The 23,925-nt window shown below is 42.3% G+C and overlaps 1 protein-coding gene and 1 non-coding gene across 2 annotated transcripts; both read left to right on the top strand.

The window, feature by feature from the left end:
* Nucleotides 1-10,819: 10,819 nt before the first annotated feature.
* TRNAS-AGA (transfer RNA serine (anticodon AGA)) lies at nucleotides 10,820-10,901 on the top strand. Its single transcript has one exon. It is a non-coding gene; the product is annotated as a tRNA-Ser (tRNA).
* Nucleotides 10,902-11,087: 186 nt separating this feature from the next.
* On the top strand, nucleotides 11,088-22,906 carry CFAP418 (cilia and flagella associated protein 418). Its single transcript, XM_074884916.1, has 6 exons — nucleotides 11,088-11,218; nucleotides 12,719-12,818; nucleotides 15,229-15,299; nucleotides 15,798-15,863; nucleotides 16,677-16,772; nucleotides 18,721-22,906. Exons 1-6 carry the CDS (start codon nucleotides 11,088-11,090, stop codon nucleotides 18,878-18,880), a joined length of 624 nt encoding a protein of 207 aa, XP_074741017.1. The 3' UTR covers nucleotides 18,881-22,906.
* Nucleotides 22,907-23,925: the final 1,019 nt, after the last annotated feature.

The raw sequence follows: 23,925 nt of genomic DNA, 5'->3' as shown, positions 1-23,925 counted from the left end.
CTAGGGGCAGGGCCCTGAATTCAGACGGGGTTGCAGGGGACACAAAAAGAAGGAGTAATTCAGTACCTGTGGCCAGGAAGGTACTTGGGAAAGGAAGAGAAATTGGTGGGGGAGAAAAAAGACAAGTCAAAATCAAGAGCACAGATACACAAATATGCTAGGAGTATTTTCACTGCCTGGAAACAAAGGACACAGCTCTTGAACCTTGTCAATGCCCAACCAATGTTCTACCTTTATGAAATTAGTATCTCTTGAGGCAAGTTATTTTCTTTCCTAGACAGCTGTTCAGCTCACTACCTTTTGCTTCAGTGGCTCTGCCCAGCATTTGCCAAAGCACTGAGTGAAAGAACACTGCTCATCATGTGATCCAGAGGAGCTGTAGCTAAAAATACTTTATTAAGCTAATGATCCAATGCCATTCTTTTCCTCAGTCTTAGACTACATTGCATTTATTTATCCCTTTGCCAACTTCAGTCTAGATTTCTATTATATGCTGGGCTAGGGCCAACAGAAGAGGCCTCACAGAAACCTGGGTGAAGATGTGTGCCTATTTCAGGGTGGACTTCAGCAGTACCCACAGAATGAGTATATGGTTATGCCTTGCAGGTAACCAACAGTTAAAACTTGGATTGTCTACAAATAAAAATACTATGGAGCTGGACGTTCTCTCAGATATATTCGCAAGATAATGGTTGAAAGAGAAGTGATTTGTTAATCCCAACCCATTGAGATAGACATGAACAGCTGCATATCTGAACTCTAACCTTGGGCAAGCAAGATTAACTAAGCCAGGCAACTGTGCAGTTCTGACAATACAAGAAGCAAGGACTGAATGCCAAAAGCCACAGTGCCTGAATTGTAGGTGCTGAAATAGAACCCAACCCCTCCACATCTTGGCTTCCCACGTGTGCATTTTGAGTCAGAAATCCCAGGAAGGGATCCCAACACCCCCAGCACCAAGGGAACACATATCTAGAGCTAGTTAACATGAAACATGGGCAGCAATGAGGCATCAGCAGCCTCCTTTTACCCCACAGCTGAAGCTCCTTTCTTTGTGCTGCAGAGTACCCTTCTCCTTGAGATCAAGAGATTCAGAGTCACTTCTGAAGCTCTTCTTTCAGAATCTAGCTACAGATCATTACGATCTTTAAAAAGCTGGTGTACAGAGATCCCACCATCAGTGTTTTATACAGTAGCCTACTGGACAGAACACTTCAGCAGTTCTTTCCTCTGACTGAAAGGTTCAAACTCACTGTCCTAACCACAAGACACCCCTTCCAGGCTCACAGGTGAAAGTCATGTAAGCATGGCTGCATATCCTGCTGGGAGACTCACCTGGAAGAGGGACTCATGTTGCAATCTGCACTCCAAGGCCTACAGAGAACTCTTCCTATCCATTCATTATTCAGTGTGAAATAAAAAAATCACTCTAAACACTCTTGGAGAAGTATGTCCCTAAAAGCACCTCAAAGATAATTCCACTAATGTAACAACAAACAACCATTAAATGATAGCTATTGAGTTTTGGTTTCTTTTTTGCACCACAAGAGGAACTGAGAACACCTCTCCAAACAAGATAGACTAAAACCCTTTCCCAAAATAGGTGGGAAAAATAGTTCTGGGTTTTTTTGAGCAGGGGATGGAACTGAATCTGGATTTTCCACATCCTCAGTAAGGGCATTAATCTCTAGGCTTTGGGAGTGGGGATGGCTTAAAAGAAGATACAGCCACAACCTGTGAAAGAAAGGAGGCTCTGCTGCAACCTTTTCAGCATTTATTGATGTTGCCCCTGAGAGACGGGCTCTGAGAACATCTAGAAGATCTTTCCTATTTGGAGACCTAGTTCTAGATCCCCACCTAGTTTAGATGCTAGGACTCAGATGGCTATGAGCCTGCTAGCAGCAGAACTGTGAGCAACTGAGGAAATACGAGATTAAAAAAAGAATTAGACACCATTTTCAAAATCCTCAAAACTCCGGCTCTGATGCTGCTGCTTCCCTGAGGTACTTAAAACCCATCTAGATTTAGGTACCTAAATCTAACTGGAGTGTGACCTTCATCCTGATTTGTTTATGTTATTAAGAAATGCTGACATTTGGTTGAGTGAAGGTGATGAGCTCTGTCATGCTCACAGCAAGATAATTCATGTCAGTGCTCACAGGCGGCCATTATGTAAAGACTGGGTGGGTGACTTTACCCAACAACAGGAAAATACATACTACCTCATCCTAGCTACCAGCAAGTGTTTGGGAGACCTGTCTAGTTTCCATGTTTCATAGAATTATCATTGGGATTGCTACTACAGAGACATGTATTATGTATGCAATTCCCCTTAATCAGAAAAGAGAAAATGAGATTAGTTCCGTAAGGGTTATTACTGTTCATTTCTCTTCCTGCTGCTTTTCTGGGTCATGATTTAGATGAAATATCAGTAAATTTTTGTTCTTTTTGTCCCATGGACTTTTTCAGACTAATGGTAAACCCACAGAAGTCAAGAAGAAAAAAGAAAGCCCACAAAAATTTATATGCTAGAGAAAACAGAACTATCATCAATAAACAACCAAACAAGAGAAAAATATTAATTCATTTGGAATCAGAATATTCATTTAAAGAGTTTCAAAACAACAGCTTGCTCTCTCCCAGACACAAGCAATTTCCAAAATGTAAAACAGGTTTGGAAGTTGTCATTCAATTTCAGTGGCATTAGACAGGGAGAACAAGGAGCAGTGGGGTAAAATCAAAACTGACATAGATCAGGAGCACTTAGAACTTGCTATCTGTAGAAATGTGTGCTTTATTTCCACCACAGATTAATGAAACACCTCGCAAATGTTGTGCATTTGTGGAGAGCACACAGGTCTGTAGGCAGCATACATATTACATAGTGTGCACTACTCCTGTGCATTGCTTTCGAGCATCATCACCAGAGGCTTTTTAAGACTTTGCAGCCATGGAATTAGCTGTGGTATTGCCAGCCAGCTGTGTATCCTCCACGGACTTTGGAACAAGCTATAAAAGTAAAAAGAAAAACATACTTTGCCAGCTCCTCACAAAACAGAGCCAGCACTTTAAAACTGAGTGGGTCCTTTTCCGCCCGGCAAATCTTGAGGTCGGCCTCACAGGTCACCATTCAGGATTACGTCAGGGACCAACCGATTGGGTTCAGGCAGGCTCGGGTTGGTCTGGCAGGCTGCGTGAAGCGAACAAAAGCCAGACCAAGACAAAAAGTTGAGGGAGTGGGATAGGAGGAAATGAAGAAGACTGTTCCAAAGGCTTTTAAATTACGATGGCCATGTTGTTGCAATACTATTGGAAAACTAAATGAATTGCTCCCTTCCTTAGCCCCCTCCTGCTGTGGCTATATTTCTTTTAGCTAAGGGCCTGAGTCAGTAAAGATGCATCCAATTTCCATGCTGTCCAAATACTTGTAATCACTGCAGAAGCCAGATAGAGATTTCAGTAAACTGAGCTTTCATGATAAACAAAACTGTTCATTAGGTGGCTCTTGGCCTTCAAAGTTTTCAAGACAACAGCACTGCTGGGAGAAGGTCACAAATTTATCCTAGAAAGGGCTAATTTCCACAAAATTCTGCTCACCTATCTTCTTAAAAGCAGAGGACTTTAAAGAATTTCTGTTCAGGAACCCAAAAGCTGAGGCACATTGACTCTACAGTCACTACTGAAAAAAAAAAAAAAAAACACCAAACTATCTTTATTATCTTTTAGTTCACAGTTACATTACTGGAAAGCCAAATGTTTTCTAGGCACTGTAAAACCACATAATAAAAGCAGTCCACATTTTCTTTAGAAGCCAGGGGCTCTGTAACTTCACAATCCATAATACAGTTTGCAAGGATGCAGCTACACGGAAACCAATTTTTTTAATACACCACAATAAAAATCATCTAAATTTTGCACAGTGTTTGAGCTTCAACTGGCACAGGCTGCCAGAATCTCATTGGTAGCATTCCAAGAAAACACTACTCATTATATATGAGATCTATCACCCTTTCTTGAGTTGTTCTGTAGCCATTAAACACCCCATGAGTGCAATGACAGCCATGTAAGCTAGCAAGTTCCCTGTACAGCACAAAGAAATTGAAATTGCAGAGCATGAGAAGTTGTGAATTTCATGGTGGATTCCCCTTCCCTTTGTTTGCCCTTCTTCTCCCCTTAAACACCCAATGTGTCTGTTTAAAGAGTGAGGGTTGTTTTCTGTTTGGCGTTTTGTTTCCTTTTACTCATGTAATTCGTTGCAGACTTCAGGACAGTAACCTCTGTAGAATTTGCTAGTGGCCCACAGAGCTAGCATAAAATAAAAAGTTACAAGTCCACATAACCTTAATTTTATGGTTATAAGCTATATTTACTGCTATATCATAAGTTTGAAAAGACTGCTAAGTGTTCAGTGTGGGAATGCAGGGAATTTCTCTTAAGTTAGTTTTATGGAGAAATGTGTTGTTAAACTGTAGGAAAGGTTACGGTCCTTTCAAGTCCTCCAGAGCAGAATGCCTATTAGGCATTTTTAGGGTATTTATAAAATACCCCAACCACTCCCTCAGTATCGTTCACTGAAATTCAAATTCAGGACCTTTGCTCTGTTCAAGTCCCTTTGGTTTTAACACTGTAAACTAACCTGAGTGAGAACGCTATCAAAAATCAAGGTGGGGGAATTTGCTTTTTAACTCTTGCCCACCTGCACTTTTTTAACTTTGCAAGTGTTTCTCACCACAGCATATAAATATGGTGTAGCCCAGTGAGTGTACAGCATACTGAGCTGAGGCTTCATCAACAGGAGAGATGTGAGTGCTCTTAGTACTTCTGTCCCGATTTTATCTGATGAGCCTGGGCAGGATACAACCTCCTGAGTGCCTCAGTTTCCCCACCTGTAAAACTACAATGATAGTACTGATTTCCAAACATACTGAATCCTCTTGTGACCTGCCAAAGAATAAATGCTAAACAAGAGAAAGTACTGTTGCTCCACCCACCTCTCAGCCTCCCCTTCTCCCCTCAGTCCCTCACTCTCCTCTTCCAAGGCATGTGCCCAATCACTTTGCTAGATGGCCACACAATAAGGTGGACTAAAAGTTGCCTGCAGACAGAGACCTAACAGGATGCCTGTCTTGTGGAGTCAATCTGATCATGTATAGTAAATCCACTGCCTCCAGAAAGCAGATTTTCACTACTGTTATGGGACAGGACTGGCCAGGCTATGGGGAAAGGGTCATAGGACACTTCACCTGCCCTGCGCGGTGGCTACATCCCTGTCTGACCCCTGGATGTGCTCCTGATATGTAATGTGAGGGGCTGCAGGGCTTGGGGCAGAGATGGCAGGAAAGACAGAAACCTGGCACTGAAGGCTATGTACTGCCTGGGGGTACCTGGGTACCCTGTAGCTTCTTGGTTTGATACCAGCACACCCTTGTCTTTTTAAAAATCTCCTTTCTTACATCCACTTTTGGAAATTGTGTTTTTCATTCACATCTACCACAAATTATGAAGTTTCGCTCTTCTCCTTGGTGCTCACATAATTTTTACTTTAATTCTGCATTTCATTTTTATAGGAAACCGTTTATTACTTTTTACAGAATGTCAGCCTGAAACAAGCCTTTGCAATTCAGTCTACACTGTCATTTAAAACAGGAAAATAAATTGTGTGATAGAGACACTGAAGAACAAATGCTTTCTGGCATTAGTTTTCTCTTTCAGGCATTAGGGTCTTTTAGAGTGCAAGGAAAAATTCCTTTTATCTTCCAGAGTTTGCTAGCAGCATCTTTTGGTTTTAAATGACTGATAATCTACTCTCCCAGTGGAGATCGTTAAAATAAATTTTAGACCGCCCAAACAACCCCTTAAAGTTCAGTTTACCTTCTGCCAGATTGTCCTAAAAACCAGTAATGTCACCCTGCAATGCCCTCTGCTGGGAGATGCAACTTGGAGCTGGAAGGAGAGCTACCGGTTCGTGTCCTCGGGCAAGGAACAAATACTTGCGATGAGATGGACTGAATTTTCACCTTCTCTGTGAAATCCTGACCCCGCTGAAATCAGTGGGGTTCTAGCTTTTAATTTTCACTTTGCCCTTAATCACCCCCCCCCCCCTTCCAAAAATTGCACTGTTATTAGCTACACTGGAAAAAAACTGTTGATACAGACACGAGGATCTCCTTTTAGCATTTATTGAGCTCCTAGAGAGAGCTTTTGTAAGGAAGCTTTCAGCTGCAAAAGACATTGTTCCTCTTGACATTCTTCTAAGTCACTTTAACGGTAAAAGCCTTTACAAAATCACACATGCAAATAGCATTCCTGATACACAGGTGTGATTCTGACTAACATATTTTCACTGAGCAGGATTCTTTTACTGAGAAAACGAAGTCAGGCAAATGCTATGCAGTAAAACAAAGGAGGATATCTGGAACCTGATGTGTGAGAACACCAACCCTGTCAACTGCCACCTCCGACTGCCTCTGAGATGCAGCATCTTCGGGCCAGAGGAAGAAAAAATCTGAACCCTACCAAGGAGTGAGATGCTAAGCTTGGAGTTCACACAAACAGCAATCTTGCCCCTCACATGCATACTGGCGCCACAACCCCATGGCTTACAGGCTAGTTATTCCCAGCTGGAGAATCATCCCCGAAAAATATTTTCCAGCCTTGGCAAGGGTGATGTAACACTATCGCTGCTTTGGTTTCAGCTCCTGTGTCCCTCAGCAAGGATGGTCTTGCGTGTTGTTGGTCTCTCACCGCAGCTGTGCAATGGGCAGTAAGTAGGAAGGATTTTTTTTTCACAATAGCCCCCAGTCCTCTCTGCTGAACCCTTTCTCCTTACAACTCATGTTCCACAGCTTCGGTCCTTCCTGGCAGACCAATTAATTTTATACTTACTACTAATTATTATTTCTATCTTTTAAATGGAAACATTTTTTCCTTGTGATGAGATGTTTCCTCTGCATTAACCTGCTTTATCACCATGGGCTCCCCCTGCCCTGCTTTAGAGGGACAGACACCCTTGGTGCCAGAGAATGCAGGTGCAGTAAAGCCACGCAGAGCCTGGCAACACCATTTTTATTTGAAGTTACACATAATTATTATTGATTTGGAAGTGTGACCTCCTTGATACACAGCCTTACAAGCTAACAGTTTTTTTCCAGAAATGACTTTAATGTTTGTTATGCCCTCATGGAGATTGAAATGTCATGGTTATAAGCAGTTTTCAGGACTATGCCAGGTTCATTAAAAGGCCCCCAGACAAGTAATTTTTTGCTTTGTATACTGTCCTGAAAAACTTTTGCTTCCCTTGGTAAGTGCCACACTGTCGCACTCATTTGAAAATGGGCATGTGTGGCTACAAGCATCTAAAAGTATGTTTACCCCTGACAGAAAAGTATGTTTACAGCAAGGGCTCAGATTGACACTCGCCTGCTCTTCTCAGGAGTATCTTCCTTTGCAAGAGAACTGAGGTGCCCAGGGATCAGGTGGTGGGTGCTCACATACCCTAACCCTGAAATGATTAATTCAAGGAAAGGTTGGAAATAACTGAAAGTTGTTCCAGTTCTGATGCCAGTCTGGTCCCTCATGGGTGAGGCAGCTGTGCCAGAAAAGCAAACTGAAAATCCACCCTCTGAGCCAGCACCTTTGATGGAAGGATCAGCAGTGAAGTCCAAGACTGAATTGGCCTCCAGCTTAAACTGTCCTCTGATCCAAGGCTGTCTCTCAACATCACAGACGAATAACGTTATATGAGGAATCTTGCACACACTGCTATTTTTGCTGCCAAGCGGTCTTTCAAGAAGTTGTCTCCTGATCTGATACCTTTACACAGAATAATTTCATCCACAGAAATGCTTGCTAGTGGTTAAATTATGGCCAAGAATCTACATTCGGCCCGAATTCACTCATGGTGATGCATTGTACCACTACTGGAAAATACGTGTGGTGTCACTCAAAATTATATTATACTGGAGTGTGACCAGGAACAGGATTAGAGCAATATCCTGTGACTGGGAGCAAGGATTGAACTGGTTCAACATTTGCTGGAGGCAGCAGAACACCTGGGTGAGAGGCTGTCACTGAGCTACCTCCATCCCAGCTTCTGGGGCAAGAGGTGGGAAGGCAAAAAGGACTGCAACATGCCATCACCACATCAAAAAGAAGATGCAATCTCCCTGCAATCATTTCTCTCCTGGCTGGCAGCACATAGCACTAGGAAATGACAGCTTTGGTATTCCCTGGCTCTGCTGACCTCTATCATCACCCGAGCCGTGGAGAGTTCATCATTCAGAAAAGAGGGCTGAGGAAAGCTCTGCTCAACCTCAGTTAGGGCTTTCTTTGGTTTCCAGAGAAAACAGAAGAGACAAATTAACATCCTGCCCTAGGAAGATTTTTTGTCCTCATCACTGTGGTGGCAAAATCCAGTTTCATCAGCACTGCCGAGAACACTTACAGTAGCTTGAGGATTAGAGATCATGATGGCTTCCACCCAGGACTGCCTTCCAGCTTTGTGTCCTCTCTTCCTAAGGATACACTGAGAAAGTATCAAGAAAAAAAAAAAAAAAGCATCATCATCAGACAAAGTGGTCATTCTGCACTTTTCCAGCCCTCAGCAGTCAGTAACCTTTCTGTTTGCACCAATATAAACCCCAAGCAGTCAGTGGGAGACGTGATTTGCACAAGCAAATTCACTCATTTCCTAAGAGAGGGCAAAATTCAGGGTGTGACCTCAACTCCTTTCTCCAGCCACAGCTTAGCTGAAGGCCCAGTATGTCAAATTCACCTCGGTGTGATTCCAGGGACTGGTCTGGAATCAATTTGACCCAGTAAGTCTCTTTGATTGAATCAGGCCTTTCAGAAGTTTTGAACAACAAGGATCTAAACAGCAGGCAGCAATCTGCACAAAAACAATCTTTGCAGTTTAAGGAATTTTTAAAGGTCTGTGCCTTTTTTTTTTTTTTTCTTTTTGGCTTCAAATGCTTTCCAACTGAGCAAATGCTGCAGTGGGTTCATGGGAGAAGGCCTTGAGGCACCCCTGACTTTGGCACTGTTATCCCATAGACACTCCATACATTTCTGGCACCTTGCAGCAGACACATTGACAGCCACAGGATTGATGGAAAAGGAAAGAAGCTGTTTTGCAGTCAAAAGAGAATGTACTCAGATTTCTAAGGCCATTTGAAAGAATGCCAGAATGATACTGGATTTCGGCATTCTTAAGCTCCTTTAAGATGATGCAGCAAGTGGTCTTTTCCACATGTGATGATGTATTTCAGGACAAGAGTTTCTTCAAGATTTTCCAAGCCTGTGGGCTCCTGATCCTTTTTCAAATTACAGAGATGATAGCATACCAGGGAGAATTGTGATTAGTTTAAACTCTCCACAGCTGCAAGAGATGAATGTAAAAATTCCACCCAAAAATCCACTTCTTCTGGATTGAATTTACCTACACGACACCAAGTCCTGACCAAGGGACCACTTAAAAGAGCTGGAGCAGCATCAACACTATTTAGTTTCTTCCATCACATCAACCCAGGGAAGGCTCACAACTGTTCTACCCAACACATCTCCCCCAGCAGCACTGCCATGATACAGGCTGGGGTATTAACAGAGCCCCGAGATGCATGGGGAGGAAAATGGAACGATGAAATAAAAGCTTAAGTACGAGGGAATTCAAACAGGGCTTGCAACTCATTACATGGGATACCAGGAGAATTGTAAAACACCTTGTAACTGAGAGGCTTTGCTTGGAGCTGTTAAGGACTGCAGCCCCCACTTCATCACTGGCTGACAAATTCTGAACGGTCTTGGCAACAGGGGGGTGCAAGCACTGAGCTGTCTCGGCTAACCTGAGCAGACGGCAATGCTTTGTTTTGCTTAACGGGACCTCTCTCTCTCTCTCTCGTTTCCTTGGGTTTCTAAACAAATATAATAATATACAGCATTCACCTCCATCATTTCTCTTGAAGCGTCGGCATTGACAATGCTGGCGGTGTGCCCACCTTGAGACATTTGACCTTCCATTTGTCTCTGAAGTCAGAAGAGGCTGGAGCATGCATTGGAAGGCTGGTGACTGACACCTCCTACATTTGTCTGGTTTTATTAACAGGGCGATAGGCGAGACCCTGTTTTATGGGACTTTCCTCAAAAATGCTAAATAAAGTGCAAAACCAAAAAAAATCCCATTTGCTGAAGTTGTCTGTCTGTCAGTGAAAGGCAGCCCCATAGTACCACTACATGAAGCCCCAGAACCCCCGCGGCCGGGCGGGAGGCGGCACAGGGCCGCAGCCGCTTCCCTCCACGCCCCAGCTGAAACCGGCCAGAACCGGCAGGAACCAGCCACCCCCCAGCCCAGCATTGCCAGCGGTCCGGTCCGTGCCAGAGCCTGCCCCCAGGGCTGTGGTGGACATCTGCCGGGGAGCAGACCTGGACCTACGGGAGGTAGGGCCATTCTCTCAACAAGTATTTTTAATCTATGCGAAAAAACGGGCTTCTCCCGTGGGATTTAGCCAAGTGTAACCATTGCTTTTTGCTCTAAACCAGACTGATATACGGCATAGTGAACAATATTACAAATACATTAACTCTATTTTATGTCTTTCACTCCACCCCGTGAGGAGACGTGCTCTAAATACCAAACCATAATCCCCACCGTTGTACCAGGGAACGTTTCCCTGCAACGATCCCGTGGGCGGCCCGGCCGTGCCCTGCGGCCCGCTCTGAGGCTGCCGGCCAAGGCGGAGCGGAGCCGTGCGGCCCGGCCCGGCCCGGCCGGGCCCGGCCCGGCGAGTCAGGCCTAGTGGCGGTGGGGAGAATGTCTTTAGCATGCGTAGTCGTGGCCGAGTGGTTAAGGCGATGGACTAGAAATCCATTGGGGTCTCCCCGCGCAGGTTCGAATCCTGCCGACTACGGCCGGAGTGTAATAATTGGCGCATATTTTTTTTTATCCCGTCTCCCGGGGATAGCGGGGCAGGCTGGGGCCCGGCTCTGGACGACCTCCCCGGGAACCCCACGGGCGCACCCCACACCCCGCCGCGGCGGGAAGACCCCGCCCCTGCCGGCGCCGGGCGGTGCGGGGCCGCCTTGGCAACGGCAAGATGGCGGACGACTTGGACCGGTTACTGGATGAGGTGGAGAGGCGGCTCTGCCGCCTGCCGGGGCGCGGGGCGGCGGGCGGCCACCGGCACGGCGGCGGCGAGGAGGCGGAGGCAGCGGCGAAGGAGGGCAGGTTAGCGGTCCGGCGTCGGTCCCGGCATCGTCACGCACCTTCCCGACGAGCGGGCGGCCGCTGGGGTGGCGCGCAGCCCGCCCCTCCCCCGCCCGGTGAGGCGGGAGGCGGTCGGCGAGACCCCTCAGGAACCGAAAATGCTGAGGCTCGGGGGCCGAAACACTGGCTGGCGGGCAACGAGTATCCCCTGTAGTACTTATTTTTAAACACCCAAGTCGTGTGCCAGCGAGATAGTTCAGATAGTCTTTGTTTCTTGGGAGTATCCCAACCTCGGATTAAATATGGCGTTAAAAGCTGCACTAATTTGCTTGAGTTAGGACCAAGGGTTACATAGCTCTATAACTGACCTCATGATATGTGTAAAATATCTATAAATCTTGTGATTTAGTGCAGGAAGAACTTTAGCAGTAGTATTAGCAAACATTTTATTCTGTTGATACTTCAGTCATCTATGTATTCTGTTCATACTTTTTCTATTAACTGTATCTTCTACGTAAATACTCAACTTACACTCTATGCTTTCATGCAGCCATCTCAAATTTCACAATTTTCAAAATGGTGGTCTGAATACCGACAGGTTTGGTTGTTACAGGGTCACTGCTGACAGCACTGCCGAGCAGTCTGCCACACTGCAGCCTGCCCTCAGGTTTCCATCCCAGCCCTCACAGGTGTCTCCCAGGTTTCCATCCCTCGTGTCTCAGACTCCAGGTGGAAGGTCTGTGGACCAGGGGGGTTTGGCCAGATGTCTCCACAGGTGGACTGCAGAGCACTTACCCAACAGGCATCTCAGAGACCCAGGCAAGGATCTTGGGGAGCCAAATGACTAGTACAAGACCAACAAGCCCCCTGCCTTTGGCCACGTTACTGAACTTGCCTGTTGTTTGCATAATGGTTAGATGAGCACCCAAATTTAGTCAATCTAATTACAATGTTTTTAAAAATCACAGTGGTGTTCTTTCTCAGTAGATTTGTTCTTGATTGGTTGATGCAGCAGTACTACAGGTCTCCCTTTCTTTGACAAAGAGCTAGCAAATAGCAGACTTGAGTGACAAGACTCTTCACCTGAGTGAAAGCAAAGTGCAGATGATCTCTCTAAATCCATACTATTTGACAGGAATTTCTTCAGAACCCCTGAAGTTGTATAGCATGAGGAGAGAACTTCCTCTAACCTTTTTATATTCCTGCTGCTGAAGATTCATGTGAAAAATCAGGGCTGTCCAATCTGTTGCTCAGTAAGTGCAGCATGGGTTATATTATCATAGTTTTATTCAGGGTTAGAAGTGGTTGGAAATAAAAGAAGCAAGCCAAAATATGATGGGACAGTTCAACAGGGACTGAAAGGCATCATCGTGCAGTTTACATCTGTCCAGTCATGATGGCCTTAGGTACTGCAGATATATTAGAGGAAAAAGGCTGTAACTAATTTTATGCTTTAAATTACAATTCTTAGAACTGTTCTGGTCATGCTACAAAATGAAGGCTGATTTGTTTGTTTTTCAGATCAGCTAAACTGTTAATGAGTGCTGACAGCAGTGAAGAAGATATAGATGACATTATTGATGAAATCTGTAATGACAGCAGCTTTACCAAAACACCTCTGGTGAGTAGGAGTCTGGACAAATGCAGAACAGATGAGGTTCAGCGATGGAAAGAAAAGCACCATAAACGAAAACTGTTTTAAAGCAAAAAATGAACTAAAACAAGCTGTGGGATGAACTTGGAAAATAAAAGCAGAAAGGAAAATGCAACGATCTTATAGTGAGGAACAGGAGAGATATAAAGAGACAGCCTTACCCAGGCAGTAACAGGCAATTAAAGGAAATGCCAGTTCAAGATAGAGCATAGTGTCAAATATCACAGAATCACAGAATGGTTGAGGTTGAAAGAGGGACCTTTGGAAGTCATCTGGTCCAATTGCCTGCTCAGGCAGGGCTGCCTAGAGCTGATTGACCCGGACCATGTCCAGATGGCTTTTAAATATCTCAAAGGATAGAGACTCTACAGTCTAAGTAACCTGTTCCAGTGTTTGACCACCCTCCCAAGAAGTAAAGAAGTTTTTTCATATGTTTAACTGGAATTTCTTGTATTTGAATTTGTGCCCATTGCCTCTCCTCCTGTCAGTGGGCCCCACTGAGGAGAGTCTGGCTAGGTCTTCTTTATTCTTCCTCATCATGTATTTTTATATACTGATAAGATTCTCCTGACCTTTGTCTTCTCCAGGCTAAATAATAACAGCTCTCTTAGCCTCTACCTGTATGTCAGATGGTCTAAGTCCTTAATCACCGTTATGTCCATGTCTCTCTTGTACTGGGCACAGCACTTCAGACATGTCTGTGAGGCCATATCTGGAGTAATGTGTCCAGTTCTGGGCCCCCCAGTACAAGAGAGAGATGGAGCTACTGGAGAGCCTCCAGGAAAGGACCATGGAGATGATTAAGAGAGACTGGAGTACCTTTCATATGAGGAGAGGCTGAGAGAGCTGGGACTGTTCCGCCTGGAGAAGGATCCAGGGGGATTTACTGATGTGTGTAAACACCTGATGAGTGAAGAAGGGGCCAGACTCCTCTGTAGTACCCAGTGACAGGACAAGAGGCAATGGGCACAAACTGAAATAAATGAAGTTCCATCTGTACACAAGAAAACACTTTTTTTACTGCGAAGGTGGTCAAACACTGAGACAGGCTGCCCAGAGGCTGTGGAGATTTTCAAAACCCAACTGGACACAGTCCTGGGCAAGCTGCTGAAGCTGACCCTGCTTTGAGCAGGGGGACTGGCCTAGATGATCTCAAGAGGTCCCTTCCAACCAAAATGATTGTGTGATTCTGTCTCACCAGTGCTGAGTAGAGAGGAAGGATCATCTCCCTCGACCTGCTGGCAACATCCCTCCTATTGTAGCCCGGGATGCTGTTGGCCACCTGTGCTGTAAGGGCACACTGCTGCCTCATGGTTAACTTAAGGTCAGCCAGATTTCACACGGCCTTCTCTGTAAAGCTGCTTTCCAGCTGGTCAGTTCCCACTGTGTTCTGGTGCATGAGGGTTATTCCTCCTTAAGGTCAAGAGCTTGCATTTCCCCTTAGTTGAACTTCAGGAGACTCTTCTCAGCCCATTTCTGCAGCCTGTTGAGGTCCCTCTGAATGGCAGCACAGTCATCTGGCATACCAACCACTGCTCCCCGTTTTGTGTCATCTGCAAATGACTTCTGTTGCTTGACAGCAGGAGATGGAGATGAAGCTGCAAATTTACATTGTCAAGACAGAATGATAGAAGACATTGAAAACAGATACTCATTTAGGTATCATCAGTAGAAAACTGTTATTTATACTTCATAACCCCCTGTGCAGATTGTTTTTATTTTCATGAGTGACACTGGTTTTGCTTTGTTTGTCTTGGATTCCTTACAGAGTGGCTAAATTTCAACCAACAGAAAACACTCATATACCACAATATGTATGTCTGAGTGAGAGAGAATTATGTCAGTAAATTTGTATAATTATATCATTTTATATCCCTAGGACTTCCCATTTAGAATCTAGAATTCTATTATTCTAGAATTCAAATAAATTGTTTTATGTGCAGCAAATAAGAAACTTTTCAATGACATTTTACCTTTTTGAATAATAGAAGTTCTTGATGTGTTTTCAGTAACACAAAAGCTCAAAAACAGTGAGGGAGAAGGTTACTAAATTAAAACTGTCTTTAAAAGCAAAATTATTAAAAAGAGGGTGTGAAATACTAAGCCTTGACTGTAAAGTCAAAGTGATCATGTGGTGTTGAATTCCTTCAGGCAGCTCTGGGAATTCACTATGGGAAGAGAAGCCTCGTTCCTCAGTTATCGGTTACTTCAGCAGCTTTTGTCTCAGAAACCCTCACAGAAACCTGAGCAAGAAAATTCCCAAATTCTTCGTCCCCTTTTGTGACTGAGATTTTCTGGCTCCTGCTTATTAAGTAAAACAGAATATTGTTACCTTTCTGTAATGCTGTCTTTTATTCTTTGATTGCTTTTTAAATAGAAATTGAAGTCTAACTCTACAAGTCTCACACCTGAAAGAAATAGTGCTGTTGCACAGGCTCATAGAAAAAGGTAAATGAAAAATGTTTTGACTAGTTGAACATAGCTTGATTATAGCTTGTCAGTTTAATAATATTGCCACTGTTTAATCTGTATTGAGAGAAAGAAACAGTATTTAGAGAAGCACTCTTTTTTAAAAAACCCAAAGATAATTTTTTAAAATTACTAATGTGCTTTCATGTGGTCAAAATTATTTATTATACATTTATTAATTATTTAAGTTATTGAACAACAGCTTCCTTTGCTGTATGGACAAATACATTTATCAAATGCTGCAATATATAGTCCCATCTCTATTTGTTATAGAGAGTGGTTGTCATAGAGTTTTTCTTTGAACACCTTGGTAATGAAAATTTTAAAATTCTGTAGTTTGTAAGTATTTGGATGCTTTGCCTATATTTAATAAATACTATTTTAGAAATATCGTGTTGTTAGATTGGGAGAAGCATAGTACTACTTTCTTGAAAATTTTTTGCTATAATTAAACATTTTTTAATGAAATCCATATAGATGCTGTCCAGTGTACCTGGGTGGAAGCTCTTCACCATATGGGATAGGAACAAATATTTCAAAAAGGTAGGAAACATGAAAAAAATGTTACACTTGCTTTATTAATTTATTCACAACCGTGTTTCTGTGATGGTACAGAGTTCCGCGTTTGGACTGGACAGGACAGCCTTACATTCATCTAAACATGTGGCTGTCTGTAACTGCAGTCTGAAGTCAGCCGGTCCCTTCCAGTCCTCTGCTGTTGACCACTAGATCTTTTGTTCATTTGAAGAGTTGAAAGATGTGTACAAATGAGGCATGAGACTCTAGAAATCAGTAACATGTAGTTAAGGAATTGTTGCTGTAAAGTATTGTTATTTTTCCCTGCCTCTCTTCACCTTTCTATGTGATGCCAAGTATGTGACTTAAATCAGTGGGCTAGTTTAAATCATCCCAGAGCCTGAACTGAAAATAGCCAGAGTGCTTTGCGACAGAAGCTGAACTTAGTAGGAAGGGTACTTTAAAGATTTATCCTCAGCATCCTACAGAACATTATTGCATTTCCATTTGGGATTTTCTGTAGTAAGTAATTGTGCACTGGTGCATAGTTGGATGCTAGTCAGGTGCCATACTAGTGAGGAAGACTGAAGAGAATATATCAAGAGAATATCAGTTTGTTTTCTGTGTTCAGTGAGGTTAGGAACCTATAAAAATAATACGTGATCATATAGTTAAAACACATACCATAGTGAATGTACCAGAGATGTAAAAAAATTAAGATTGCAGGGTAACCTTGCTTCTAGTATTTCTGCATAAGCACTGCACTTTAAAACAGTTATGATCTGTGTAACTTCTCTGATTGTAATAAGATCTTGGAGCTTTCTGATCTTTTTTGACCAGAACATGTGATGAACTACGTTGTACTGCTTGTGACTTCCGTGTGTCACTTTTCAATGACTACATCTGGGATCAGTCCTGTGATTATCTTTTTTTCAGGTATGTTTGAGGTGGGTTTGGTATTAGCATCGTGTTACTGTGCTTTGGGGCTTGATAGCAATGGGAAACATGAGAAGTCCTGAGCACTCCTGTGTCACCTCAACAGGAATATGTGTGCAACCTGTTTGGGGATCAGGTGGGAAAGTCTGCAGAGAGAGAGATGCAACATCTCCCATAATCTCTTTTCATGCCTTTCCATTTCTTCCCCTGTCACTCTCCTGTCTGCTTTTAGAAAGAATTCAAGTTTCATGGATCAAAAGGCAACTTGACTGCTGAAACAGGCAGATAATCTGTGTGATGGGTTAGCCTCTGGTGTGCCATTGCAGGATGCCTGCAAAATCAATGCAGACTGTTCAGCACGCACTTCTCACCATACCTTCACTCATACAGACTGTGATTGTTTCAAGTCAGATTTTCTTTCTTCCAGTATCAAGTATTATGCTGTCACGTTCAGTGTAAAATCAAATAGTTTGATTTCTTAACAAACTTCTTTTTGCAGCAAGGTTTGATTAAATGGAGGGGTGGGATTTTTGTTTTCTTGTTATATATTGCGATGTCTTTGACTTCAATTATTTCAGTTTTTTTGAGGTCTTAAAATTAAGGAATTCTTATTTCCAGTTTCTCTAAAACTGTCTAATGCCAGGACTTAGTGAAAGATAACGTAGTAGTTGTGCTCCTAATACAGACATTGAATTTGGATTCCTCTTATTTTAATCAAGTCTCTGTCTGTGCCCGTTAACTGATGGAGGCAGTGGATGTGTTCAGAGTTTGGCCACCAGGGGGTGGGACAGCCAGAGTAGAACAGTATTGGATTATTATTTTTCTTCTATTACACGTTAGGTTTTTCCTGTATTTTTCCGTCCAGTTTCGAAATTTGTATTTCTCCTTGAATGCAAATCTTATTTTCCTGTTATTTAAAGCAGCATTAAAAATACAGTGCTGCACTAGTCTCCTGAGATGAGTTTGGTAGCTGGAAAGATGAAAGTAAAAATATGGTTCTTTTACTTACTCAAAGTCTAAATTAATTCTGCCTCTGAGATCTTGAAATTAAGATTTTTTAAAAAAAAAAAAGACAGGGAAGGCATTGGTATCAGATACTTGTAACATTGATTAAAATCTGTAATCTTTAGCAAGATATTTAGCTATTTATTTTGACTAACCCGAATTTTAAAAAGCAAACTTGAAGATTAAACATTTGCCTTCCATGAATAGGTGTCTGACCTCTTTTTCTAAAAATTCTTTCTTTTATGTTTTTTTGGGGTTTTCTTTATTTAGCTGAACTTATTCATGCTGGTTTTGAGCAACTGAGCAATTCAGTGGCCAGTAATTGATGGCCAGGAGGTGGTCATGAGGGCAGGGATAGTTAAAATGGTACATTTTCACTTGTTTTTAAACAACTTGGTTTTATAATAGCCATGCTGGTTTTTCATTTGTTGTGGTTGATGCTTGCGCAGGGATTATTTGTGGTTTGATGTACATTCTTTCCTTTTATGGCCATTTAATTTCAGTCACTTTAACAACCATCCTGAGTAACAGCTCCTGATGAAAAGTTTAACACTGTCATTGTACCCATTATGCATAGGTATTTTTACGGTAAGTTTGATAAGATAAATACATTTTTGGATCATTTCTTAACACAAGAATTAACTCTACCTGGTTTTCTTCCCAACTCTTTCTCTGGAGGCTGACACAGGGTCTCTAATCCCAACAGAGAACATTGCTTACAAAAACATCAGTCTCCAGTTGATCTGAGAATACAGTAATTATGCAACAAGACTGCTCTCAGGAAAGAATTGTGTTCAAAACAGAATTTGAACATATCCCTAAATTCATTCATGACAGTGGTACTCAGAAATGTTCAAGAGCTTTTCTGAATTGAAATGGCTTCATTAATCTTTTTTCGTTACAAAAAATGAATGATCCTAAACTGAATTCTTTTGATTGGCAGGAATAACATGCCTGAGCTCAGTAAACTAAGAGCGAAGATGATAAAGAAGAAAGGAGCACGAGCATATGCTTGTCAGTGCAGCTGGCGATCCATTGATGAATTAACTGACCTCCAAGCAGACCAGCAGCTTCGGTGGGTTTGTGGTAAACATGCAGAATGAAGTCCTTTTGTGTGTGGTACCTACTTGTGTGGAAGTAGGTCATAAACTCAATTTGTTTCCCACACAGTTTTCTGAGAACAGATGGAAACCTGAATACTTATATCTGGAAATAGATTATAACACCCAACTTCAGCCTTTTTTCAATTTAACTGCCTTGCAAGCAATATGGGCAGTTGAATTACTAGAAGAAACCAATTTGGAGGCATTCTGGAAGCTAAATGAAGTTAAAGCTCATAGACAGTAGTGTTAAAGAAAGGAAGAGGAAATCAGCAGATTTAGGTGTGGGGCAAAGTTCCTTGAGACTGTTCCTACTGTGTAGCAGAGAGCCTTATTTCCCATATCTGCAGAATCTTGGACTCAAAATGGTGGGTTGGGATGCAGCCATGACTCACAAGCGTATGAATTTCCGCACATAAATTAATACTGCTGTTCTGCTTTGCTCATAGCTGTTAATGAGCAAGTGATTGTAGACCTCTTAAAAAATTACTGTGAGATCAGTTCTCACCTCAGAGGTTTTAGCACACCCCAAAACTTCACTTTCTTTTACCTACCAATAGCCAGAAACTGCAGGTGCTGGAAATTTCCTTCCAGTTCCTACTGCTTTCTTCAAAGCACTTTCTGCTGACTAAAGACTTTTACCACAGTGAATTTCTTGGACTTCCCTTCAGCCTTCACTGCAAGAGGTGAACAAGTTACTGTGCAATTATTAAATAATGTGCAATTTTAAAGAGATTCTGAAGAGTATATGACTATCAATATTTTCAAGGGAGAAAAAAGGCTCAGGCTATTTTAAGAGTGAGAAAATATATATCCCCACTGATGTTCAAGTGTGGATTTTTTTCAGTTTCACTTAGCTTTCACTTCAGCTTCACTTCAAAATACTATGTATTCAGAAAGTGTAACTGTCCTGTTTCAACACATTCCCTTCCCCCAGTAACATCGTAAAACTACTTCCAGTATCATGTTACTGGTTGGTGAATTGTCTTGATTTCAGTTAATGTCACTATAGTTCATGAGCTTTTTCTTTTCATTATGTATAAATAACACAGGAGATGGATTTGGGTTTTGGGCGAGCAGAGAGGAAGGAAAGGATTACCAGTCCTGGCAATTACTACGTTGAAAAGTGTCTCAAAATGGGAAGTCTGTCAGTATTTTTGCTATGCAGTATGTGATACTGTACAGATAAATTCAAAATTAATTACTTTGTGCAATTCTAGCTATACAGAGCTATGTCTTTTTTTGTGAAGTTTTGCTCATGGCCCTAATCTGTGCATTGTCAATCTGTTGTTTTTCCAAAACAATTGCATGGTCTTTCTTATAGAGGTCATTAGTCGAATCTGTCACTTTGTCTGTACCCCTCTGAAAGAGCAGATTCGGGTACTGACCAGAGGCATAATGTACTCTGCATCCTGCTCACCTTCCCCCTCCATGAGTGTTTTTTTAGAACCTGCAGAGGACGTACACAGTGCTCTGGCGCTCTAGAGTGCGTGTTCCAGTGCCACATGCAGCCTTGCTAGTAGGTTCGGAGGTGAGTGGGCATTGGAGAGGTACCACTTAGCATAATGGTACAGACATATTTAGGGTCATGTATTGTTTTCAATGCAATTGGTGTTTCAGACTGAAGTTTCAACTGCTAGAGCCTAAAACTGCAGGTTCAGGAGACAGAGGGAACCAGAGACCAGTTGATTAATGCTCAAGCAGCTACTGGAAGATGTCTGCTTGCCTTTCTGTCCTTTGTGAAGAAGTAACCCCTGTGTGGACTGTAAGCAGTAAGTGTTCCTGGGTTTTTTTCAGGGGGGGCTGAGCGATTTCCATTCCCAGAGAACGTCAGTCCTAACAGTAAGGGAAGAACCCAGCAGTAGTGTGTAGTTTATTAACAGGCTCTAGTGAAGAAGAAACCAACTTTTATTCTTCTTGAAGAAGAAGAATGCACTTCAGAAAGTGCTGAGTTGCCTTGGCTTGCCTGTTCCAAGGCCATTTGAAATTGATGACCAAGTATCCCCACAAGGTGCTCTTTTGGCCTGGATTTGCACTGGAACTTGTGCCACAATGTAGGGAACAAGTTGGGCTTGCAACTTGTGAGCAGGAAATGGGGAAAATCCTAATGCCCATCTCGGTTCATGAGACAAAGTCTTATGTGACTTGGAAAAGGAACATGTCTCCTGTACCCTGTTTTAAACAACAGAAATAGTCACCCTCTCTGAACAGTTTGTACTACCAAGTGTGTGGAGCAAATCATGCGGAAACAAAAGTTCAAGACATCAGTTCTGGTGACTTTTATGACAAGATGGCCTGCAGCACTTGGAAAGTGGAGGCCAGGAAGGAATTGAGACAAAAGGACTGAGTGTAGGAGAAATCAAGGGATTAACACCAGTATCTACTGACAGCATTAGTCAGCGTTTCTCCTAGGCCACCTCATCCCTAAGTCTTCTGTTAGCATGGAGAGTTGTAGAAAGACCTCTCTTTCTGGGTAGAGATTGTTGTCAGGCAATTGTGTCATTAATGCCATTAAGACCGCGCTCCAAGCACTGAAAATGTTAGAAGATAATCTTTATTGGTAAATGTATGTGGAAACATGAGCATTCCCCTGAAATCATCATGTTTATTGAAGTGTAGTTACTTGTTTCTGGCCTTGGTCAGAATGGTGGGCTGTGGCAGCTCTTTGTCCAAGTGAAGTTTTAAACAGGTGCAGAAATAGTGCTTATTTTATTGGTTTTCATTACAGAATTTAGCATATTTCTAGATCTGAGAACAGTTACTATGTCATTAAATATAATCAATTTGTTGGAAAAAGGAGTGGTATTAAGTATTCCCTGAGTTTGCTTTCTTCAGTTACATGTTAGAAACCACTCCAAAGTCCTCAGATGAAAAGAATGTAAAGAAAGGTAAAATTAGAGCTTGAATGTTCATTTGATGAAGGTATTGTAAGATTGCACGAGGTTTTCAAGATGTAGCCCAGACCCTAAGTGATACTTCCATGTCAGTTATCTGAGATAGCAGGGATTATGTAAAGAATTTTGTTGAAGAATGCCATTCAGCTGTTGTCAGATGGAAGTACTGGAGAACAGTTTTGCTAAGTATAAATGTGACCATTGTTTTCCTCCAGTTTTTTGCTTTGGAAGTAATAATGCCATTTCTGTTTGTGAAATGAGCAAGGTGAAAACTTGAGACTTTCATTTTGCTTAGGTGATATGCTTGGAAATTTTCTAGGCTGCGGTATTAGTCTGCAGCAGATCCCTCAACAAAACAAAAGCAATGAAGGATGACAAAATGAGAATCCACACAAAAGCATTCACTTGGAAATTTAGTCAGCGGTTTAATGTCATAACAGCTTTTCTAAATCTGTGTTCCTGCAGTGCTTCTGGATAGAAACCCAATTCAGATGTACATAATGCATTTTTACAGCTTTTGGTTGTCAAATTTCAATGTGCTGCTTTGACTACCTCTCAGTTGTTTTACCTGCAAAGTATGGAGGGTGTCCAACGCAGATGCTGAATACAGCTCAGAAGAGTAATTATTAAAGAGCTTGCCCTGCCGTTAAATTGAACTTACAGAAGCATAACAGCATTACATATTGCAAGCTCTGCACTATATAGAATTGAATAAAGATACTGTTTTTTTCTGAGCACTCATTTCAGTTCTGTACTGAAGGTATTCTCAAATGCTAGGCACTGTAAGCTGCCACTTGTTGAAAGACTGCGCACTTCTCTTGTTTCCTGACATGTGAGTCTTTGGGTCACGTAACCAGTACATGTGGTAGTCACACAATAGGAGAGGGACTGTGTTGGGAGCTGTGTAGGCAAATTTTTCTTCCTACCAGACTCTTTGCACAAGACCTGACCAGTTTTGTCTGTGGTGTGACACCCGATAACTGCAGACAGGCCAACCCGTGGGGGATGGAGTAAAGGAGTGTCAGGTGCTGCTCATTTGTGCAGGCCACATATGATGCCTGGGACTTGGCATGTGTGCTTCAAGGAAAGTATTTTTCAAATGTCAACACTTCAATAAAATGAAAAGTTGAAACAAGTCTGAACTGTGTGTTGTGTAAATTCTGTTGTGTTGTTCCTGTCCAAAAGAAGCCTTATAAAAATGATGCAGAACCATGTTTTCTCTCAGAAGGGTTATGAAGTGCTCTTAGTACAAAAACGTCGAGCCCATAAAAAACAGTAAGTACTAGTACAATAAGTTTTCTCACATCAATGGGGATGCAGCAAACACCTAAGAATTAAATGAGCTTTAACATTCTTTACCAGATAACATGAGGAGAGTGCACTGAATTATAGAGAGCTCATAAAGGTGGATGCATTTACCACATTTCTTGGATGTTTACCTAGGATAAAAGGTGGTGACATAAACTTCTTGAAGAGTGGGATGCTGGTACCTTTGTGTATCAGTCAGGGCAGGTTATCACTAGCATCATACTGGTCACTTAGGGAGATCAATCAAGGAATCGCAGCATTTGCCATCCCTGGATTTTGCTGTAAAAAAGCATTCTTAGTACCTGGAAGAAGTTGCTCTACATATAGGAGTTGGAACAAATCTTGTTTCTTCATCATGAAGAAATGCTGTGTGCCATACATTAGAGTAACAGACATAAATATTTCCTATACTACATACTGAATTTGGGTGCCAGGTGTTATTCAGGCACTAATTATTTCCCAGACTTAGCGGGCAGCTTGGCCTCGGTGAGAACACACAGAAAACACCCACTGATACTCACTGAATCCTGACTTGCTTTATTTGTGGCTTGCCATGCCACAGTGCATCGTTAGCAGATAGTGTCCATGTATGTTTAGTTCACATTGACAACTTCTGTTGCGTTGGATGTGCTTTAAAATTTGGGGTAAAATGTGATTATACAGTCTAGTCTGCAGAGGGCAGAGCAACACCGCTGAGTGTTAACAGTTCAGGCTTCTGCTTCACTAATACAAGCTAATACTTAATTTTTTTCTGGAATAATGAAGGTTTACATTTAACTGACCAAGGCTTCTTGCATTTGTCTCCTACTAGTGTGATTATAAGTGGGGTAGCTGGAGCTGTGGCAA

Source organism: Strix uralensis, chromosome 1 (genome assembly GCF_047716275.1).
Source record: "Strix uralensis isolate ZFMK-TIS-50842 chromosome 1, bStrUra1, whole genome shotgun sequence".
NCBI classification, from domain to species: Eukaryota; Metazoa; Chordata; class Aves; order Strigiformes; family Strigidae; genus Strix; species Strix uralensis.
Note: the sequence above shows the minus strand (reverse complement) of the source record. Positions and strands in the feature narration are given on the sequence as shown.

Excerpts from the sequence above, each read along its gene's own strand:
- CFAP418 (XM_074884916.1), top strand. The coding sequence starts at position 11,088 with ATGGCGGACGACTTGGACCGGTTACTGGATGAGGTGGAGAGGCGGCTC. Across the intron at positions 15,300-15,797 it reads GCACAGGCTCATAGAAAAAG|ATGCTGTCCAGTGTACCTGG; the intron begins GTAAATGAAAAA and ends AAATCCATATAG. Across the intron at positions 15,864-16,676 it reads GGAACAAATATTTCAAAAAG|AACATGTGATGAACTACGTT; the intron begins GTAGGAAACATG and ends TTTTTTGACCAG.